Source organism: Macrosteles quadrilineatus, unplaced genomic scaffold (genome assembly GCF_028750875.1).
Source record: "Macrosteles quadrilineatus isolate MER2022 unplaced genomic scaffold, UCM_ALF_1.0 Scaffold_2__2_contigs__length_208266976, whole genome shotgun sequence".
NCBI lineage: Eukaryota > Metazoa > Arthropoda > Insecta > Hemiptera > Cicadellidae > Macrosteles > Macrosteles quadrilineatus.
The window spans coordinates 21,884,382-21,908,785 of NW_026542595.1; the positions used below are offsets into that span (position 1 = coordinate 21,884,382).

Here is a 24,404-nt window from a genome sequence, read left to right on the forward strand (position 1 = left end):
CAGCGTCTCTCAACTCTCGCTTTCAGTGATACCACAGAAAGTTCTATTGTTTGTGGAGATACCTTCGATTGCGTTGTAGCTCTAGTTCAATGTGCAACTATTGCCGACATTGCCGGTATCAACTTAACCTTGACCATAATAAGTATTTGTCTACGTTCGCGTTGTGCGTTCGTGTAGCAAGCAATAGCGGAACTGTACTGTAGAGTGTAGACACTAGACAGACACATGACGATTTACGTGATGACAATACGGTTCCCAATCGACGCTCGACTGTGGATTGAATTGATGTTTTATTTTTGACTTTTAGTTTGGTTAATTTTTGAAAATTCATAATTTTAATTGTAAAATTATTGGTTTTTTACCGGTTTACAGTTAATCATAAGTAACTATCGGCAAATGTAACGCAAAAATGTAAAGGTAAAAACTGCTTCAATAGGCCTAAGAAAACCATTTTCTACCACCAATTTTGTTTCAAAGTACTAAATTTCTATTAATTTGTGTCATACATAAGATTTAATAGTAATAATTATTGGTTTTTACCGGTTTACAGTCCATCATAAATGAATATCGGCAAATATATATCGGAAAAATCTAACGTTTGGCAGTTCGAAACGGCTTCAGGAGGCCTAGCTCAGTAGTACAAGTTTATTCTGCAAAATGTTGAACTCATTAATGTTAATTTTTTACTTTAATTTGCAGTGTTTGTTGAGTGATATTATGAGTAAATATTAAGAGTTAATTTTCCTAAAGGGCTATACTCCACTCGAATTGAAATATGACTACCAGCCTACCCCTAGACTCATTTAAAAACATTACACCAATGTTTCTTACTATGTTGTTTACTAGATTACGTACGAGAAGACAGCTGGAGATTGTCACTGGAGGATGGGTCATTAATGATGAGGGCAATGCTCACTACTACTCCATCCTGCATCAGCTCACAGATGGCCATCAGTGAATGCAGACTCATCATTTAAACATCACACCAATGTTTCTTACTATGTTGTTTACTAGATTGCTTACGAGAAGACAGCTGGAGATTGTCACTGGAGGATGGGTCATGAATGATGAGGTCAATGCTCACTATTACTCCATCCTGCAGCAGCTCACAAATGTCCATCAGTGGATGCAGACTCATCATTTAAACATCACACCAATGTTTCTTACTATGTTGTTTACTAGATTGCTTACAAGGATACAGCTTGAGATTGTCACTGAAGGATGGGTCATGAATGATGAGGCCAATGGTCACTACTACTCCATCCTGCATTACCTCACACATGGCCATCAGTGGATGCAGACTCATCATTTAAACATCACACCAATGTTTCTTACTATGTTGTTTAGTAGATTGCTTACAAGGATACAGCTTGGGATTGTCACTGAAGGATGGGCTATGAATGATGAGGGCAATGCTCACTACTACTCCATCCTGCATCAGCTCACAAATGGCCATCAGTGGATGCAGTCTCATCATTTAAACATCACACCAATGTTTCTTACTATGTTGTTTACTAGATTGCTTACGAGAAGACAGCTGGAGATTGTCACTGGAGGATGGGTCATGAATGATGAGGTCAATGCTCACTATTACTCCATCCTGCAGCAGCTCACAAATGTCCATCAGTGGATGCAGTCTCATCATTTAAACATCACACCAATGTTTCTTACTATGTTGTTTACTAGATTGCTTACGAGAAGACAGCTGGAGATTGTCACTGGAGGATGGGTCATGAATGATGAGGCCAATGCTCACTATTACTCCATCCTGCAGCAGCTCACACATGGTCATCAGTGGATGCAGACTCATTTAAACATTACACCAAGGTTACTATTTGTTTCCGTACTTTAACAAAACAATAATTTTCCAATTTTAATGAACAATCTTTTTATTGACCGATTAAAAGCCCTATCTGATATTATTTTGACACTATATCCTTCTTGTGAAGAATTGTGTTACCGTAATTTAACTATGGGAAAATATGCATGATGCCCAATTGTTATATTCACAAGAATCTTAAATTCTGGAGGTGCGTGAGCATAACTTTTGATTGAGCAGAGCATGAGTCGGACTCTTCATCATCATTACTAAAAATTACAAGGAGAGAATAATTTTGCTATCACACTTTGCAGACTGGTTCTGCGATTGTGATGGAAAAGCTTTGGTCAAGCTTCATTTCCTTACTTGGTGCTCGTTTACTCAAGCTTTAAGACTAGGCTTGGCTCAGCTCAAAAATCAAGTAAACACTACAAGTTTTATTCAACCAATCATCTAACCTTTTGTCGGTAATAATGTGGTTAATTTGTGGTTTTAGGCCTACTACAAATAAAAGAAAATAGATTATTTATTGTTTTACAGGTTTGGTTGGGCTATAGACCCTTTTGGCCACTCTCCAACAATGCCGTACGTGTTGAAAAAAATGGGTATTGAGTCTATTCTTATTCAAAGAACACACTACTCAATAAAAAAATATTTAGCAAAAAATAAACAACTTGAATTCAGGTGGCGCCAGGTTTGGGGTTAGTATAAAAAATAATTTCTTGTTATTAATGTTTCTTCAAATATTATAAAAAACCTGATGTTGTAGTATTGAGTGAAACATGGATAGGAGAACACAAAATGTGAAATGTCAAAGTATAGCTTGCCCAGTTATTTAATGTATTTCTGATAGCATATATTGATTCAGCGAGCATTCTAACAGTCAAGGTTCTATGGTTAAAAATTAATATCGGTACAGACAAACTGGTCTTTCTATTGTTGGCATTAATGCAAAAAATGTAGATTTTTTATTGAGGAATTCAATGGATTATTTATTTACATTGGTATTTTGGATCCTTTGATTATTTGCAATATCGACACTTGATTTGGTAAAGACAATCCCCATGTTATAAAAATATCAAGGCATGGCTTATTTTTGCTTTTTGAACAACCTAGACACCATACTACTCAAATACAGGGTGTTTGAGAACTCTCTCGAAAAGATTCACAGGATTGTTCCTTGGGTTAATATAATAATATTTTACATTATAAACATGGGTCGCCGGAGCCTCGTTGTCCGGCTGTCCGTCTGTATGTGATTTTCACAAATGAGTCCATAACTTTCGAATTCCTTAAACGATTAACTTGAAACTTGGTACGTAAGTAGTGACAAGTAAGACTAATCTTTGCACAAAGTATCAGGTTTATAAGTTGTACCAATTCAAAATGGCGGCCATTTAAAATTTTCTTTCTTAAATAACTAAAAAACCATTGATTTTACAAAAAATTTACAAGAATAACTTTTTTAAGACAATTTAACTACAAATCGATTGACACCTTATTTTTTAAGATTGGACAAATATGAACTGAGATATGGCAGCTTTAGTGATACGTGACCACTAGAGGTTAGTTTCAGTGCATACCAAAGCATGCGGCTTAAGTCTGCCACAACAATGCAACAGTCTCCGTCCGCTTTGCAAGTTATTTTTAAGCGATTTTAGATTATTTCAAACAATAATAAAATATTGTTGTAAAATATTGTAGTATGGGAAACCATTAAGAAAGGGGTCAAAGAATCAGCTGAAACAGTCTTTGAAAAAAGTAAGATTATTAAAAAACCATGGTTTAACGAAGAATGCCAAAAACTTGTTCAAGAAAGAAGACAAACAAAAAAGAAAACTCTCGCAGATAACACGGCGGAGTCAAAGGCAAGATACCAACTCCTAAATAGAGAAGTAAACAAAACACTAAGAAGAGAAAAAAGAAAGTATGTAAACAACACTCTATTACGAGCAGAACAGGACTGCAACCAAAATAACTCTAAAGACTTCTACAGAAGAATTAGGTTTTTCCAAAAAGGTTTTAAACCAAATGTAATAGGCGTGAAAAATCGAAATGGAATAGTTACATGTGAGCCAACTGAAGTTTTAAAAACTTGGAAAGAGTATTTTTGTGAACTATTAAACTGCAATGAAGATGAAGCAAGGAATATTGAAGATGAAGTTTTGGCAGAGGAGGAAGAAGATCAAGGAATCGAAGAAATTCCTTGTGCTGAGCCCACAATACAAGAAATAAAGGACGTTTTAAAAACATTCAAAAATGGCAAAGCTCCTGGTGAAGATGCGATCCCAATAGAATTAATGAAAAATGGAACCGAAGAACTTTTCATCCATCTACACAAACTGATTCTACAAGTATGGAAAAGCGAGAAAATGCCAAAAGAGTGGACTGAAGCAGTAATAGTCCCACTGCACAAAAAAGGGGACAAACTAGAATGCAAAAATTATAGAGGTATATCCCTTATAAATACAACATACAAAATACTATCTAAACTTATCTTAAACAGACTCAAATGCCATGTAGAAGAAATAGTAGGAGACCACCAAGCAGGTTTTATGAAAGGGAGATCAACAACAGACCAAATATTTATTCTAAAACAAATAACCTCAAAGTATTGGGAATACAACAAAGATATATATGTAATGTTTGTTGATTTTAGCAAAGCTTACGACTCAATAAACAGACATAAACTGTGGAAGATGATGAAAAAGTATGGATTACCTAATAAAATATTCAGTTGGCAAAAATGTGTTTAAACGAATCCAAAGGGAAAGTAAAAATAGGGAAAGAATATACAGATACATTTAATATAAATACCGGAGTGAGACAAGGTGATGGTCTATCGCCATTATTATTCAATACCCAGCACTAGAAGAAGCTCTCAAGAAAACAAGAAATAGTGAAGGAGGGGCAAGACTTACTGATAAAATAAACCTTCTAGCATTCGCAGATGATGTAGCCATTGTAGCTGATAACAAAAATAATCTCAAAGTGCTAACAGAAGTACCAATTAAAGAAGCAAGAAAAGTGGGTTTACAAATAAATGAAAACAAAACCAACTACATGAAAATAAGTAGGCAAGATGACGAGGAAGACCACTTAGAAGTATTAAACTATAGGTTCCAGAAAACTAGTATCTTTAAGTATTTGGGAGTGATGATCACAAACAATAATAGAGAAGAAATAGAAATTCAGAGCAGACTCACAGCAGCAGAGAGATCATACTGGAGTTTAATAAAATTATTCAAAAGTAAACTGCTATCAAAAACCACTAAAATAAGAATGTATAAAACTATAGTGCAACCTGTATTACTATACGGGTCAGAAACTTGGTCTTTTACCAAAAAATCCCAGAAGCGCCTTATTACTTTTGAAAACAAAATTTTGAGAAGAATTTTTGGACCAGTAAAAGAAGGAAATGCATGGAGGATAAGGAAAAATAGAGAGTTAAAAGAATTATATGGTGAACCAGATATTGTGGGAATAGTTAAGAGTAGGAGGTTGAGATGGATGGGCCATATTAACCGTAGAAGTGAGAGAGAGATGGTAAAGATGGTACTCAGAGGTATACCAGAAGGAAGGAGACCATTAGGTAGACCAAGAATGCGATGGGTTGATGAGGTGACGAAGGACTTGAGAGGAATGGGAGCAGACTTGGAGCTGGCAGAGGATAGAAGAGCTTGGAGGCACATGGTTGGCGAGGCCAAAAACCACCTAGGTTTCCAATGGCCACAGGAGTAAAGAGTAAGTAATAATAAAATATTAAATAACCCTACAGCTGGGTTTTCCTAGGCGCGGAAGCGGAGAGCGGAGAGCGGAAAATGAATTAACATGGCATTCCGCTCCGCTTCTAGGAAAACAGTAACATTAAATTACCTAAGACAAGTGGAGTCCGCTCTCCGCGTTCCTCTCTCCGCTCTCCGCTTACGCGCCTAGGAAAACCCAGCTTAAACTCAAAGAAAGACTTTATTTAATAAAGTCAGTTCCTCTACCTTTTTTACGCTGAGTGTACACTTTTAAAGTGATGAATAAATAATAACATTTTCAGGTCACAATAAAATCAGCTGATTAGTTGATAAACATACGTTAACTTCACCACAGCTGATACAAAAAGTTTGAGTGTTTTGTCGTTTTGTGTTTATTTTAAAGACAGTAAAAAGGTGTGCTACTTAACTTAGCCATGGCACTAATGATAGATCTATAAGTATAAAAGAGGATGTTTGTATATATATATATATATATATTTATTTGTTTGGCAGTGATAAACTCAGACACCGCTGAACCGATTGCCACAAAACTTGGTACATACGTGTAGAATTTCATGGAATAGGTTTATACACCATCAATTTCGTGATCCGTCCAATCGGCTCCGCCCCAGTGGCTCTGGAGTTCCCATGTTAACCTTATGAGAAATAGAATTAATGAATCTTAACAGCTGTTTCAATTAAACAAGTTGGTTCTATTCTATGATGTTCAATAGCATTAAAGTTACAAGGATTACCAACAGGGTGCAGCACTATTATTTCTTTTAAATTTATGACAACAGCTAATTTGCAACCAAAAGGTGAGTGAGCGTAGCGAACGAACTTCAACCTGGAGGCAAGTTAGCGTAGCGAACGAGCTAACCTGAAGGCAAGTGAGCGTAGCGAACGAGCTAACCTAAAGGTGAGTGAGCGTAGCGAACGAGCTCCAACCTAAAGGTGAGTGAGCGTAGCGAACAAACTTCAACCAGAATGTGATTGAGCCATGCGAACGAGATCATCTTGAAAATTAAGAAGTTAAACGGGGCAAAGCCCGCGGGTTACAGCTAGTAATTTATAAAAAAGATACTTTTAGGGTTATGTAATAATTTTATGATTGTTTGAAATAATCTAAAATCGCTTAAAAATAACTTGCAAAGCGGACGGAGACTGTTGCATTGTTGTGGCAGACTTAAGCCGCATGCTTTGGTATGCACTGAAACTAACCTCTAGTGGTCACATATCACTAAAGCTGCCATATCTCAGTTCATATTTTTCCAATCTTAAAAAATAAGGTGTCAATCTATTTGTAGTTAAATTGTCTTAAAAAAGTTTTTCTTGTAAATTTTTTGTAAAATCTATGGTTTTTGAGTTATTTAAGAAAGAAAATTTTAAATGGCCGCCATTTTGAATTAGTACAACTTATGAACCTGATACTTTGTGCAAAGATTAGTCTTACTTGTCACTACTTACGTACCAAGTTTCAAGTTAATCGTTTAAGGAATTCGAAAGTTATGGACTCATTTGTGAAAATCACATACAGACGGACAGCCGGACAACGAGGCTCCGGCAACCCATGTTTATAATGTAAAATATTCTTGTATTAACCCAAGGAACAATCCTATGAATTTTTTTGAGAGAGTCCACAAACACCCTGTATAATACCAACGATAACTATCTAGAAGTATTTTTTTGCATTATGTCTAATCTACATGATCTAATCTAGTATAGGTCTAAGTGTCAGTATAAATATAAATATAAGTATAAATATGTTTCATGTTTCATGTGTTAGTTAGTAGACATATTTTTATTTACTTTCTGCCTAATAATCAACTACACATTATTTGATATTAATCGGGAATGTAAGCTATGATCATGCCAAATTTCAGCCCAATCCGCCCAGTGGTTTATGAGTGATTGAACTTCAAACACACAAACAAACAAACACACAAACTTTCACATTTATAATATTAGTAAGATTTTTAATAAGTTCAATATTTCCATTATGTTAAGTGTTTCTTTGATTTCCAATATAATAGGTCAATGTGTTTTAGCAATATGCTTAGTAATATTACTTTTTTTAGAGTTGCTTTATGTATGGTTTATTTCATGTTGTCAGTGATCCCATCTTTGAGCTTTATTAGGCCTATGTACGAATAGAACATCCAAGGGAATACCCAGGGATGGTTGTTTCATATTACTAGTGTGTAATGATTTACTTACAATTTTATCCAAGCTATTTTTTTACACAATGTGTAATATCTGTAAAAAATGAAAAAAGAAACAATAAAGATTTTCTTCTGATTCTGAGGCATAAATAATTAACTACTGCACAAATCATGTTTCAGACTATAACGGGTCTACAGACTTGTTGACACACATGATGCCCTTCTACAGCTATGATGCACCACACTCCTGTGGTCCGGATCCCAAAGTCTGTTGTCAGTTTGACTTCAAACGTCTGCCAGGCTATGGTTTCAGCTGTCCCTGGCGAGTCCCCCCACAGATCATCAATGATAGTAATGTCGCTCACAGGTATGTTGTAATGTAACATTCAATCCTAAACTTAGATTATTACTTACTAGATAACCTGTTGCTCAAAATCGAGCAAAACTGCAACTTTTAATAAAAAATAAACAACAAAAACATAGACAGCAAGACCTCAATCAAAGAGTCATTCTAAAGTCTATGACAGATTATAGAAATATGAAAAATATTATGTTGTAAAAAATCATAGAACAGCTTCCAACCTTGCTTCTCGTTGTTCGTTAGTTTCATTTGCTCAAGCTTGAGTAGTTTGTGTTCGAACAGCTTCCAACCTTGCTTCTCGTTGCTCGTTAGTTTCATTTGCTCGGGCTTGAACAGTTTGTGTTCGGACAGTTTCCAACCTTGCTTCCTGTTGCTCGTCTGTCTCAGAAGATCGACCAGCCCTTTTCCTTTTTGCCTCAGGTGTGCATCGACCGATACATTTCCTTTTAGGTGGCATATATGAATACACAAAGTCCCTAATAGAATGTAAGAAAAACCAACTAAACTCATAAAAAGTAATTGTTTCTAAACACATAAAAAACAATAGTACCAGTAGCCTAATAACGCTTGGAAAAAGTCAAAACATAACAACAAAAACAAAAAACATAACAACAAAAACAGTTTAAATAAACACATGGTTTCATTTAATTTCAACACCTTTTGGTTGCAAATTAGCTGTTGTCATAAATTTTAAAAGATAATAGTGCTGCACCCTGTTGGTACATTTTGTAACTTTTTAATGCTACAGTAGAGTCCCGCAAACTCGGCACTCGATAACCCGGCAGTCTTGATAACTCGGCCATCACCTGGCTCAGATAATTAGTGATTTTTTTAGTCCAAGTTAATCATGGACTCAAGCCAGCTTAATTCAAATTACTCGTAACTGGTACTAAGGATTTGTTGTACTATATCTGATGACTTAATACTGACTTGTAATATAAATATAAATAAAAAAGGCCGTCGAAAAGCTTAAAAACTGTATTGTTCTTATTTTTAACCCTAGTTCCCGATAACCTGGCATTTCACAAACTCGGCACCCTTTCAGTCCACATTACGCCGAGTTTGCGGGACTCTACTGTATTGAACATCACAGAATCAAATTGTTCAGTTGAACCAGCTGTTATGATTATTTAATTCCATTTAAATATGAGTACTCATAAGGTTAACATGGGAAACTCCAGAGCCACTGGGGCGGAGCCCTTTTGACGGATCTGCACCAAACTTCACACAAACCATCCTTGAATAACGCTTAATAATGCCTGAAAGTTTCATTGCAATCTGTCAAGTGGTTTCGGAGTCCATAAAGTACAAACAAACATACATTGGATTTTATATATATAGATTAACGATAAGTTTTGATTACATTGTAAAATAATTTGTTTTTATAGATCTTTGTAATTTGATTTGTATTACTTGTGGAGAAATAAAGATTTATTATTATTATTATATCACTATTTTTAAGAAGTTATTGATAAATTGCAGGTTTGAGGATTAGTTTTTAATTATCGGATTATTTCATCAGTAATATATAAAAATTGAATACTTGTGTCAGGCAATATTACAGTCAATCATAAATTTTGTTTCTTTAACTGACAATGTTTTTTCCGATAACTAAAATAGCGAACTGTGTTAGCGCTAAAACAGCATTGCTGGAGTTGGCGCAAAACACATTGGAAATTTTAGTACGAAGAGTACGACCTGAACTACCTGGAATTTTCTTTTTACTCATGAATTTTTTCTGGTTGACCTGGTGGACACCTTGTTATTGGATTTGACAAGCAGTGTCAAAGATATATCAAAATAAGATCAAAGATATATAAGACGATGACGTATACGTGACCGCGGGAGACAACGATGACATTTCCCGATTTCTGTGACCGCGAGTGATCACGATGATGTTTCCGTGACCGTTGGAGACGACAATGACGTTTCTGTGACCGCGTGAGACAATGATGATTTCCAAATGGCCGCAGGATATGTTAGTGATTTTGCTGCGATTGCACATGCGGACGATGACGTTTCTGTGACCGTGGGAGTTGGCGCAAATCACGTTGGAAATTTTAGTATGAAGAGTACGACCTGAACTGCCTGGAATTTTTTTTTACTCATGCATTTTTTCTGGTTGGCCTGGTGGACACCCTGTTATTGGATTTGACAAGCAGTGTCAAAGATATATCAATATAAGATCAAAAGTTGTGTTCTTATAAAGACAGTTAAATTTTCCTTAGACAGTTTTAAGTATTAACTTGTGGTCATTAAAATTACTATATAGCTGGAGTGCATTCGTCTTGATTCAAGCTGAGCGATGATCATGATTTCGCCAAGCTCTAGGGAGACAATTATGGTTTTGCCGCAACCGCAGGAGACACTTGCGATTTCAGGCGACTGCAGGAGACATTCATAATATCGCCTTGATTGTGGGATGTATAAACAATATTTTATAAACCGACTGTAGTGCAGCAATCAATATTTAACACTTTTACGCCGAGTCACATGTGTAGCTCTACCCCATATTTTGCTAAAGTAGTCCGTCGTATCGAAACGGCGAGTGCTCGTGTCGCATATGCTTAAATATTGACCCTCGTCCTATTCAGCTGATGGTAGCATGATAGCTCGGTTGGCTAAAGTGTTGCACTGGGGAGTGTAGCGTTGAGGTCTTTCTACATGTGCGGTTTTGAATCCCGTACATATGCAATTCATATTAAGCTTACTAATTTGTGGCTTAGCTGGTAGGAAGGCCCACTTTGAATAAATGATACAGGCTTGAGTGGAAGTTAACAGAATTAGTGAGTTTAATTAGGATTGCACACAACACCTTTTTTGCTTCTTTTTACATAGTTACAGAAGAGGAGAAGATAGATTTGTCTTTTTTGGCCTTTATTTTAATTAATGGACATAGCCTATCATGTTGAAATGCGTATTTGATAAAAAACATAAAAGTTCATTAGGCCTATCTAAAAAAATAAACAATAGAGAGATAAAAAAAGTGATGATAACAATGGGTTAATATAAAAATCTTCTTATAGTAAACCCGTTTGGCCAACCCAACCCATCTTAAAGAAAATAATATATCTGCGGGCCAGACTTTATTTATTTCAGGTTGGATCGGGTTAGGTTAACAGTTTTAGCCCTTGGGTTTTGCGTCTGGCCGAAATCGTAATGCTTTATATAATAATATATTATAATAAAGGTAAAATAAAGAGAGTAGAAATAAGTGAAGAAATATTTTTAATTATGATTTTTTGTCATTTTAGAGCTGAAATGATCTTGGACCAGTGGCGAAAGAAAGCTCAGCTGTTCTCTACAGATGTCGTAATTGCTCCATTGGGAGATGACTTCAGATATGACCACCCTACTGAGTGGGATTTACAGTTCAATAACTATCAACGACTTTTTGACTACATGAACAATGTACCCCATCTCAATGTGCAGGTACTAAACAGTAATGTAATTTCATCAGTAATCGACAAGTTTGGGTTTCAGATAATGTAGAGCTTGATTTAAATTTGATGAAGTCTCATTAAAAGAGTATTTACCTGTACAATTTAGGATACTAAAAACAGAACATAATATTTTGGTTTGGTAAACCAAAATAGTTCTTTACCAAGCCTTGATAGGTAAATAAATTTGTAAAATATCACAACCTAAAATTTGCATCTTTTAACTAACATTTTCTGTCATAAAAGTGTGAATGGATGTTATAGCCCTAAAGGTGTTATTTTATTTTATTTTGAATCATATTCCTATGATTGGCTTAATTCCAGATTCAAGATCATAAAACTACAATACAGTTTTTGGGTGAAGACACTAAAAGATACCAATAAGGAAACTACAGTTGAAACACTAAAATGTATCACTTTTTAGAATTCTCAATTTATTGTGACATTTCATACTTGATTTTACTTTTTAGGCACAGTTTGGCACTCTGTCAGACTATTTTGATGCTATTCAGAGAGAAAAACCAGTAGAGCAATATCCATCCTTGTCTGGAGACTTCTTTACCTATGCAGACAGAGATGACCATTACTGGAGTGGGTAAGCAAAAATATATTAACACTTCCGGGACGGCCTATAATATGTATCCGGACAACAAAATAAAAAATAAAAAATAGAAAATATATTTTTTACATATGTGATTTATAGAATGTTGTAAACAGTTGACCTATGCAGCACTTTTCTCTAAAATAATTTTTGTTGATTTTTTTTATTTTTATATATTTTTAAAAGATTTTTTGTTCATTTTTTTTATTTTTCTAGAAAAAAATTTATAGTACATTCTGGTTTATGAGATATAATTGAATAAACTACCGTTTTTACGAAGATTAATGTTGTTATATATAATTATCTATAACAATAGATGTCGTAATAATCGGCGGATATATGCGCCTACCGTCCACTATGTGCAAAATGATAGCGGACATATCCGCCTGTAGTCAGGGAAGGGTTAAATACCTATTCATAAATTGTATCAAGCAAAGAAATTGAAACAAGCAAAGATGCTTGGTTTGAAATAGAGAGATTTAGACAGGAGTTTCACATATTGATTTGTGGAAGGCAGTGTTTGCAGCAAAGTGAACATTTTCCCGCTATTTGTCTCAAGCCCAGTGGTAACCTTCTAGCATTCTTCTACATACTAGGAGATCATGGTTTTAAAACTCGGATTTTCTCACTTGGTTAAGTTGCCTTGAAGTGGGTAAGGTGCTGAAGTAAAGATTATTATGTTTTTTCTGAAAATGTCTTGCTTGTCTCTGCTTGTTTTATTTATCTTTATTACGAGTAAAAATAACTCCCACGTGAAAAATGGTATCCAAAGCCATAACAAGTATTCAAGATGAAATATAATTGCAGATACTACACGTCTCGGCCGTTCTACAAAAGGATGGACCGTGTGCTGCAGGACTACCTGCGTAGTGCTGACCTGGTGTCTTCAGAGGCTTGGCTGCGAGGACTGCAGCTGAGCCCAGCACTGCGGGACATGTTACACACAGCTCGCAGCAGCCTGGCACTGTTCCAACATCACGATGGCGTCACAGGCACAGCCAAGGACCATGTGGTGCAGGACTACGCCAACAAGTAATACCTTTCACAGAACCAGTACTAAAACTGATACTGTAACTAAATAAGAGAAAACTAAATGAAGAATATATATCAATCAAATCAAATCAAAATATCTTTATTCATCATCTATACATGATTGGTACATTGAATATCGTCAAAATTGCCTATATTACATTTAATATATTTGTAACATGAACTTAAAAATGCAATCAAACAAAATTAATAAGAAAAATTCTTAAAATACAGAACAGAACTTAAGTAACAGACAATGGTTTTAAGCATCAGCACTAAATAGACTAAATTAAATCAACTAAATTAACTAACCAGCACCTCTATAAAAATCCTCAAGAGAATAAATAGCCCTTTCAGTCAAGAAACTTTTTAATTTAAATTTACCATTAAAGGGATTTAAATTGTTGTTATTTTTAATATAACTTGGTATGTATGTATATCAGTTGGTTATGGAAATATTTTAGTTAAAACCCAATCAAACAAATTGAAATTTGCTTAGTCTGCAGGTTTGCTGCGGTGGGGGTATATAAACATTAATGGGTATATAAATATTAATAAATTCATATTAATATTCATATAATATATAAATATGAATGTAAATGAAATTGTTTCTAATCTTTCCTCCTAATGTGTGTTTCAGAATGTTGTTGGCAATAAAGAATTGCCAGCATGTGATTCAACTGATGGCTCACTATCTGCTCAGTCCTGCTCAGGTAAACATATGAGTGCCTTTGAAAAACTTTTGAACAGCTACTTGTCAGCGAATTTTCCATATAGGGAATAAGCTATTACCGTAGTACTTATGGTAAGACTTGGACCCGGGACCGATTTACTTTTTCGTTTTGAGGTCCCTAGAGGCCAAAAACACCATCCGTTCAAATTCACATATATGTGTGTTCGTTAGCACGATAATTTGAGCAAAAATGATACAATTTTGGTATAAACGTGTAAACTTATAATCAAACGAGTTCGCAAACCAGCGTGATCGGAATATGGGAATGGGGGTTTATGGGGGTTTTATGGGATAAAAATTGGTTTTTCCCATTTTCGACCCATAAAACATAAAATTTAGCAATTTCTTTCCAAACCATTTTGTAGAGCTTAAAAAAAAAATCTATTATATCATTAAAGTGATACAATAAAATTTTATGTAAACGGTTAAGGCCATTTACCAAATAAAAATATAGGCATATGGCATATCAAAATGAAGCTTAGAGTGTGTAGATTTGCCGAAAAGTATTGATATGGACGAACTCCCTAAGGGCTCTGCCCCACGGGCTGATTTCCAAAGGGCTACGCCTTGCATGTTTTGGAAGTTATTATTCGATTAATTTAGTGAACAACAGCTGGCCAATGTGTACGATACGTCGTCATCGTACTGTACGTTTTGGGGTCAGGGATGGGGCGTTGTAATAAATACACTTGTTACATTTTAAAAGGGCTCAGAGGGCCGCAAAGGGTATACGGTGTTGACGGGACTAATACATGGTGTGGACTGACGTGAGGAGAGGGGATTTAGGCTTGTTCGGAAAGGTGGTGTGATGGTGGCGTGATATGACGTCACGGGAAAATAGCCATGAGCTGTTTTATTAGAAATATCGCCTGATTTTGCATATTGCCAACCTAAACAGAAATTGTGGTTACATGATGGTATGAGTGTCAAACTATTGTAACATTATGGTACAAATTATCAGAATATGGTACAATCCTCCCCTCTTAAGTTTTGTGATGCTATCGGTTACTATAATCTTGAAAACTTACAATCACAAATAACAATACCAGAATATCTTATTAATTTATTATTATTTTTGTTTGCCAATCATTTAAATGAGAATGAGAATCAATCAATCATCAGTTCAATATATATATAACATGTATATATGGTCAAAATTCACACATTAAAAACACAAGTAAATGAAACACACACTTGAAATCATAAACCTTAATAGCATTAAACATTGAACCTTGATGATATTAAATAATGATAACACACATAATGGTACACACAATTCAATAAATACACATTTGAAAATCATTGATAAGGATATATAATAAATAAATCTATATACAAGTCATGTCCGGGTATTAAATTAAAGGTCTAATCTTATTACAGGTTTGCGCTCCCGTACAGGAAAGCGTCTAGTAGGCGTCTGTCTGTTTACATTTGGCGATTTGTTTACATTTGGAGGCGAAGCCAATGACCCCGCTCCCTCAATGTTTTGGTTTGCGCCAGGTGACCTAGTCAATATCGGAGTTCTCTGCCCGACTGTGCCCGGAAGAGCTCGCATACCTTCGCTACTGTTCCCTGTCAGTGTGCAGTCTGGCGAATTTTGCAATGTTGCCGGTTGTCTGTCTGGAAGCGACGTTGTCAGATCGTTTTGGGAAATTCTACTACTAAATCTGACTGCTGCCCTAGCTTAGACTGTAAAGCTATCAACTGGTCTATGTGACGCTTCCACTGAACGCCTGATTCTAGTTCAACTAAATAAGTTACAGGACCCAGTTTTTCAATAACTGTAGCCTCTATCCATCTTTCCCTTCCCCTGTAATCTTTAGCTAATACAGGTTGATTAACAAATAATCTACGAGTTGTGACACCACCATAAGTTGAAACTTGTCTGTTTTGATTACTACTAATGACATCCTTCACATTAGGTCTAATTAAGTCTAACCTTGATTTCAGAGATCTGCCTAACATTAACTCTGCTGGTGTTTGATTGGTTGTGGAATGTACTGTATTTATGTATGTAAACAAAAAATTGGATAATGCTAAGTTCAAATCAGAAGTGTCTTGTAGTGCTATTCTAAGTTTGTGTTTTACTGTTCTTACAGCATTCTCGGCTAAGCCATTAGTCTTTGGGTTGTATGGTGGAGAAAATGTGTGTTTGATTCCATTTTTTTGCAAAAATGTTTGGAACTCTGTACTTGTGAAAGGTGGTCCACTGACAATGTGATCTACTAAGCCAAATCTAGCATAACCTATTACTCTACTTAGTATAGGATCTAGTGCTGACTCTCGTTTTACTTCTACATAACTTAGAGGAAGTTCACTCTCAATTAAACACTGTAAATAGGTACCTACAATATTTACATTTAAGTCATTGTCATTGATTTCATCGTTCACAGGATTACTTACTGGTAAACGTGATAGACCATCAGCATTTCCGTTACATTCGGATTTAACATAAGAAATGTCGTACTGATAACCTGATAAAAACAATGCGTAGCGTTGGAGCCTACTAGCTGCAAATGCAGGTAAACCTTGTTTAGGTCCAAAAATAGCTACAAGCGGTTTGTGGTCTGTTTTTAACAAAAAATGGTTACCATACAAGTACTGGTTGAATTTTTTTACTCCATACACTATACTAAGAGCTTCTTTGTCAATCTGTGAATACTGCTTTTCAGTATCATTTAACACTCTACTTGTAAATGCAATAGGTCTTTCAGCACCATCTGTTTGAATTTGACTTAGAACTGCACCTATACCATAGGCACTAGCGTCACATGCTAACGTTAACTTTAACTTAGGGTCAAAATGAGCTAGTACTTGGGCTGATACTAGTTTTTGCTTAACTTCTTCAAAAGCTTTCTTACACGCTAAATTCCATACAAATTCAGTGTCTTTCCTCAATAACATATACATAGGGGTAAGTATGGTTGAGATTCTAGGTATGAAACGAGCGTAGTAGTTAACTAAGCCTAAAAATGCTTTTAATTGGGTGACATCTTTTGGTTCTGGGGCGTTTACAATGGCTTTGACCTTGTCTTGTGAAGTTTCCAACCCTCGTTTGCTGATGACAAACCCTAGATACTCTAAACTTTCACAGAAAAATGTACATTTACTTTTACTGACTGTGAAACCATTGTCTTGTAGTCGTTTACAAACTAACTTTAATTTACTAATATGTTCAGAGTCATTTTGTCCTGTTACAAGAATGTCATCTAGAAATACCGCTACACCTGGTATTCCTTGTAAGGTTTGCTCCATTGTGCGCTGAAAAATACCAGGAGCAGATGATATGCCATAACATAATCTATTGTACTCAAACAAGCCCTTATGGGTACTAATTGTACAATTCAATTCAATTCAATTTATTTATTCAATAACAACACAATGACAAAAGGGCATTATAACACTAAGCTACATAAGCCTCATAAAAGGCTTGTCCGTAGCATTTCTTGATTTAACTTAATGTCTTTTAGATGCATCTCGTTGAGTCAGCCATAATTTAATAGTTTTCCCTTCCTAAACAGTATCAAAGCCTGAACCAACAAACTTAACAACTACATACATGAGTATAAACATATAAAATTGAAACACAAAAAAAAATAGTTGAGCGAAGAAAAACTGTAACAAGATCGATACAAGTAATACTGTAATATTTTACCTAACACTACTTAACATGAGTAACAAGTATTAAAATTTTAAATATCAACAGTAACAAGTAATTAAAATGACTATAAAGATTAATCATAACATTCAATTATAATTTAGATTTTAAACAAAAAACACAGACACAAATAAGTATGCCTATAAGAATTTATTCTCTACTATTCAAATAAATAAAGATTCTTCAGCTTGACCTTTAACAATTTATAAGTTTTTACCTCTTTTAGACTTTGTGGCAGATTATTGAATAATGTTGGTACCAAATAACTCCTTGTTCGTTTTGTATACTTATTTCTAATACTAGGAACGATATAAAATTCCTTCCTGGAGTTATATCTATGTACATTTTTTGTTTTGAACTTATCTGAATAGTAATAATCAACAATCAACAAATAAGTAAACAGTTTTTCTACTGGCAGAACACCTGTCAACTGATAACACAGCATTGGAAATTCATTTACAATAGCAGAATCAAGCTTAGTGATTATCTTTAATATTCTTGTTTGTACAGTCTGCAGTTTTTGTAATTCTGATATTGAGGCATTTCCCCAAGATCTTAATCCATATCTAAGAAGTGACTCACACATAGATGCATAAATAACTTTTAATGTCTTAAATGGTAAGCAATCTCGTAAGTGGTACAGTTTTGAGGCACATGCTCGAAGTTTTTCTTTTAAATATAGTATATGAGCATCCCATTTTAAATTATGATCTACAATTATTCCTAGATATTTAAAGCTGTTGACTGCTTCCAATGCTCGACATTCACATTTTTCTTTTAAGTATGTTTTACTGTGTAGACAATGTTGTATATGTGCTATAACTGTAGGTTTTTTACAATCGTAATAGGGGGAGTGTATATGCATTATTTTAGATTTCTTACAATTTATGCTTAATCCATTGTCATGGCACCATTTTGTTATTTCTAAAAAATCTGATTGTATATCTCTGACTGCATCTTCAAAATTTTTGTTCGATGTCACCAGTACTGTATCATCAGCATACATGTATATCCGACTTTTTTGTATTATCTCTGGCATTTCATTTACATAAAGTAAGTATAAGAGTGGCCCTAATATACTCCCCTAATATACTTAGTAATGTTTTCTTCAAAATTTAGACAGTCAAAATCGGTTTTTCCCATGGTAAACTCTGCACTTTAGTGACTTTAAAATACAATGATACTAGGCCTACTTTATTTTAACCAGTTCAGACATATCATTTATTTGGATCACTTTAGAATCATCAGTTTTTCTTACCTTTACACCATTCTTAAACCAAATATATTTATATTCTAGTTCTAGTCCCATCTTCTTAGCCTTTTTGAGTAGGTTTCTATAATAGGGCGATAAGTTTTCACTCACATAAATACGCTGGTTGCTGAGTCCTGTCACCCTGGAGTTGGTTACTACTTTCTTCCTCTCTGCCAGCATCTGGTCCCTCTTCTTCCGCCGTGCCAGCTGGACAATGATGGTTGCGGGCCTGTTGTCGGTGCGGGTCTTAGGTAGTCTGTGAGCAGCTTCGATGTCCTCCTTCTCCAAGGCAACCCCCATCTCCTTTGCGACGTTGACCACAATTTGTTCAATGTCTTCTTTCTCTTTTTCATCCACTTCATTTATTTCCAGGTTTTTATTGCGTCCGTACTGTTCTAAATGATGAAGCTGTGAGCTCAGTTCTGAAATCACTTTATCTTTTTCTTCAATAGTTTCTTTAAGTGTAGTGATCTCTTTTTCTAACTCTGGTAGACATAGTAATTTAGATAGCAATTCTTCATACTTCTCACTTATGAAACTTTGACTAGACTTAATTTCTTCATTGTCCTTCTTCAGTGCTTGAAAATCTTCTTTGAATGAAGTCAGAACACTTAGCTTTTCAGAAACATCTTCCATAAACGTTTTGATTTTATCTTCAATTTCTTCTGAGTTTTCCTTTGCCTTCACAATTGTTTCCTTCTTATATTTCCCCTTGCACTTAGGACATTTCCATTCTGACTTATGGATATTAGTCATTTTTCTAAACAAGGTTTGTCCAATTCCAACACATGCGTAGTGGTAATTAGTTTTACAACCCTCATTACAACAGGTTATTAAATCACTAACCTCCAAAATAGATTCATTGCATTGACCACAGTTCATCCTGTACAAGCCTGGGCACTGATAAGATAAGGAAAACACAACCTTCCTCTGTGACTGCTACTGACTGACTGATGTATTTAACTTCTGTGACTGCTACATAACTTTTTACTTTCATCATCTAGTCTTAGTTGTTGATACGCTTGTGACAAATCTATTTTAGAAAACCTGTCTCCATTTTGCAAACTGGAGAACAATTCTTCAATCTTAGGTAAAGGGTGTCTGTCTATCTCTAAGAAAGGATTTAGCGTTACTTTATAGTCTCCACACAATCTTAACTGACCATTTGTTTTCAAAACTGGTACTACAGGGGTAGCCCATTGGCTTGAATTTACTGGTGAAATAATACTCTCAGCTTCTAAACGTGCTAGTTCTGCTTCTACTTTATTTTTAAGTGTGAAAGGTAAGGTCCTTGGCTTATGATATTTAGGGGTTGCATTAGGTTTTAGTTTAAGTTTGACTGGTTCTCCCTTAAAACAACTTAGCTTGTCTGTGAAAACATCAGGGAATTCCTCATACAACTGTTTAACTAGCTGCTTGCCCTGCTGATGTACTGTGACATTTGTTTGTTTGTTTACATTGGTAACTGCGGTGTCGGCCACCTCAGTCGGCGCGCTAGTGTCGACCATTCTGCTAGCAGAACAGCTGACAGGTGTACCAACTGAGCTGTCATCCACAGCTGATTGAACATTGTTTACTTTACTACTATTTTTGATACTAACAACTAGCTGCAGTGCTTTCATCCAATCCCTACCTAACAATGGGTTTGCACCGTTAGGGACAACATACAGCTCTAATTGTTTACAAATACCTTCATGTTTTACATTTACACATAGTTTACCGATAGGTACGATCTTTTCGTGTGTGTACGAACTAAGAACTAAGCTTGTTGGTAGTAACTTTACGTGACTTAACTTTACTTTGTAATCTTTTTCAGATATAACTGACACACAAGCTCCGGTATCAATTTCAAATAGGATCTTTTTGCTCTCTACCTCTAATTGCACTCTAATTGGTTCTACTTTTTTCCTAACTTCTACTCCCTGTACCTGAAATAAGTTAGATATGTCATATACCGTGTCTTCGTCTACACTTTGTTCAGGGACATTTTCTGTTACATAATGTTGCCTAGCATTAGCATTACTGTACTTTGAATTAAAATACGACTTATTTCCTCCCCTAGACTGTCCATTAGTCTTAGATACATCATTATACTGTTTACTAAAATGGGGCCTATTTGCACTTCTACTCTTAGATCTACAAGCTTTTTCAATCTTCTTACAGAAATTGCAATTGTACTCACGATACCGACATTGCAGAGTATTGTGATTGTTCTTTCCACAGCAGTTGCACTCCCGGGGCTGTGACGTTGCCGAACCTCTGTTGGCTGCGAATTTTCCCCCGCTTCCGCTTGGTGCTGTCCTTGTCGTCTGGCTGAGGCGCTGAAGTCGTCCTCCTGGATTAAGCGTCATCTGGGCTGCTCCTTTCTCGGCGAACTCCATTGACGTTGCCAGCTGTACTGCCTTGTCGTAGGTCAGGTTATCCTCCCCCAGCAGTCGTCTCTGGATGTGGTGGTTCTTGAGGCCTGATACCAGTCTGTCGCGTAGATGGTCTGGAAGCTTGTCCCCAAACTCACAATGTTGCGATAGCTGCTTAAGTTGTACGATAAAATCACTCACTGTTTCGTGTTCTAACTGATGTCTGCGGCTGAATTTAAAACATTCTGTAATAAACGACGGTTTCGGGTGTAAATGTTTACCGACCGTGTCTACAATTTCCTCGTACGTCTTGGACGAAGGTTTATCAGGTGTGATTAAGTCCTTTAACAATTTATACGTCCTGACTCCCATTACCGTTAGTAGTGTGCTCGCTTTCTTTGTGGCATTAATCCCGTTGCAGTCTACAAAAAGTTCAAATCGCTCTGTATACGATTGCCAAGTTTCTTCGGCGCTGTCAAAAGGACCGATATTACCAATTGTTGCCATGTTTGTTGAAAAATACGTTTCCGCTAACTGTCCGAATTGTTCGAAATAACTTTCAGTCAACGGCATAAGTGCCTTTTTTACACTTATTTAACTGTCCGTAGTCTAATATTACGTCCATAAAACAAAGAATAACGTTATGTTAGGTGTACCTTTCTACACTCATGAAAACGTTTCCGCCAAGAATATGAGTCTGAGTCAATATTCGCGGTTGTTTGACGTTCGTCGGCCGTTTCTTCACGTTCACTTGTCACTTTGTTCACTTGCACTGTCACTTTGTTCACTTGCACTGTAACTTTGTTCACTTGCACTGTCACTTTGTTCGCGAATTTAAGTTTTAAAACGCGATAATATTCCGTGTTCCTCGTCGCCAGTTGTACGGTACGTCGTCATCGTACTGTACGTTTTGGGGTCAGGGATGGGGCGTTGTAATAAATACACTTGTTACATTTTAAAAGGGCTCAGAGGGCCGCAAAGGGTATACGGTGTTGACGGGACTAATACATGGTGTGGACTGACGTGAGGAGAGGGGATTTAGGCTTGTTCGGAAAGGTGGTGTGATGGTGGCGTGATATGACGTCACGGGAAAATAGCCATGAGCTGTTTTATTAGAAATATCGCCTGATTTTGCATATTGCCAACCTAAACAGAAATTGTGGTTACATGATGGTATGAGTGTCAAACTATTGTAACATTATGGTACAAATTATCAGAATATGGTACACAATGCAATTGACAATATATTTTGTTTGTTTACATTTTTGTTTACTTATTTTATTATTTACTTTTATGTTCTTAAAAGAAGTCGGGCGAATGGACAGTGAAGCTATTTCTAGCTGTTTGATACAAGTGAGTGATTAAAGGTGTTCGAAACACGATGAATATGGGATTAAAAACCATGTATGTTCTTCGTTCCAAGAGGTTGTCAGTGATCTTTAACAGGTCGCAATTTCATTGAAAAGTATTAAAGTAACGTATTAAAGAGGTCGTGAAAGAGAGCTGCGTGTTCAGGTACAACCTCGGCCAACCTTAGGACGTAAGGTATGAAGGTTCCACTGCTTTTAACACCCTTTCAGATGACAATTTTTCCAACTTGGGTCCTTTAAATGAAATATAAAGTCAAAGTTGATTAAATTAATTTAATGGTGGCTTCTGTTCACCCGTGAATTCGTGGGTAGAACCTCTTGTAACTTAGTATATTGAAGCGTTATTATGCGCCTTATGGTTACGGAGAAAATTCCAAAAAATTTTAAATTTCAAATTCCCATGTTATTCTTTTGGAGAATAAGTCAACTGTTGTAGTTTGCTTGTTTATGAACGTATTATTTTGATCAAATTTGGAAAATGCATTTATTTCTTACTAAACTATTACAATTTACATAAATAAAACACTATTGCCCTCCCTGTTGCAGCAAACCCAAGTACTCGTTAAAGTATTTATATTTAAAAAAAGGAATGAATGTGATATTTTTAAGGAGAAATTTTAGTGTAAATCCAGTCAGGCAAATGGAAATTCCCTTAGTCTGCAGGTTTGCTGCATCGGGGGTATTTTTATTGCTACCAAGTAAAATATTAAATACTATCAATTTAATATTTTATTATATCTAGCAATTGAGATAAACCCTGTAAGTAAGAGGCTAAACAAACTCTTTAATTTATGAAAATTAGAGATGGGCCGATACCAAAAATTGTCGATACCGATACCACCAAAGTACTTTCGATACCGATACTTCCGATACCTATCTTTTTTGCACAGTTTCTTCCACTAATAATATTATAAACTGTTATACCATATAAAAAACACAATATGTATGTGTATCAAACTTATATTTTGGTGTTAAAGGTATATTATTAATTGCAAAAAAACAATTGCAAAAATATGGAACTAAGTGTTTATTTTAAAATAGGCCTTCTGTAAATGTTTGAATTTGACTAAAGCATGAGATCTAATAAAGTTTCCTCTAATTTATAAATAGGCTTATATAAGTATTTATTTAAGACATTTGTGACATTTCGACGTGTTTAGGTTATTTATTTTGTACTAAAAATAATACATCTAAATGTCTGACTTATTGATACAGACATTGTTTAGTATAATTAATTTCGTGTTGGCAGGACATTCGCGTGCCAGTTGTCTCACGAGTTGAGTCTGACATCTTGAAATGTAGATTGTGTTGTGCAATGAGCTGAAGCTAAACAATGTCACCGGCACCGTCACTGTTTTGAACTAGATAGTTTCTAAGTTGGCTATGAAAATTGTTAACCGTGATTACAAAACTAATACGTAGCTATAAATAAAATAAATGTTAAAATAAAATATTTATCCCTGTCGGGTGTCGGTATCATCGGAATCGACTTTTGACAATCGAGTCTTTGTACCGATACCAATGTCCAAGTGGTAACAAATGGATGGTGGTATCGATGACGATAATCGACACATCGCTTTTTAGAACTGCATCGTGACCAAATCGATGCATGCTGGATCGAATCGGGATTTGGTGCATCGAATTTAAATTTCAATGCTTTGCACTCGCTGCACACCACTACCTATCCAGTGTCAGCTGTCGCTGTCAGTGAAATGGATGACGCAAGCGATGTCTAGGTTGCCGATTATTATTAGGCCTAGTATATCAATATTGAAAGGGGTTAAGGGATTAAATAAAACTCAAACGTTTTCCTTTCTTGTTATTTACTTGTCAAATATCAACGAAATCGGCTTAACCTCTACTACTCGACTCGAGT

General features: G+C 35.6%; 1 protein-coding gene across 2 annotated transcripts in view; it reads left to right on the plus strand.

Moving 5' to 3' along the window:
• The window catches only part of LOC128986337 (alpha-mannosidase 2), a 49,397-nt gene that overhangs the window by 11,164 nt on the left and 13,829 nt on the right, over window positions 1–24,404 (plus strand). For both annotated transcript variants that reach the window (XM_054406661.1, XM_054406663.1), the window contains 7 exons: window positions 1,687–1,827; window positions 2,360–2,520; window positions 7,908–8,094; window positions 11,343–11,520; window positions 11,999–12,123; window positions 12,937–13,161; window positions 13,799–13,871. In XM_054406661.1, coding sequence (XP_054262636.1) covers window positions 1,687–1,827; window positions 2,360–2,520; window positions 7,908–8,094; window positions 11,343–11,520; window positions 11,999–12,123; window positions 12,937–13,161; window positions 13,799–13,871 — 1,090 coding nt within the window. The remainder of the gene's footprint in view (window positions 1–1,686; window positions 1,828–2,359; window positions 2,521–7,907; window positions 8,095–11,342; window positions 11,521–11,998; window positions 12,124–12,936; window positions 13,162–13,798; window positions 13,872–24,404) is intronic.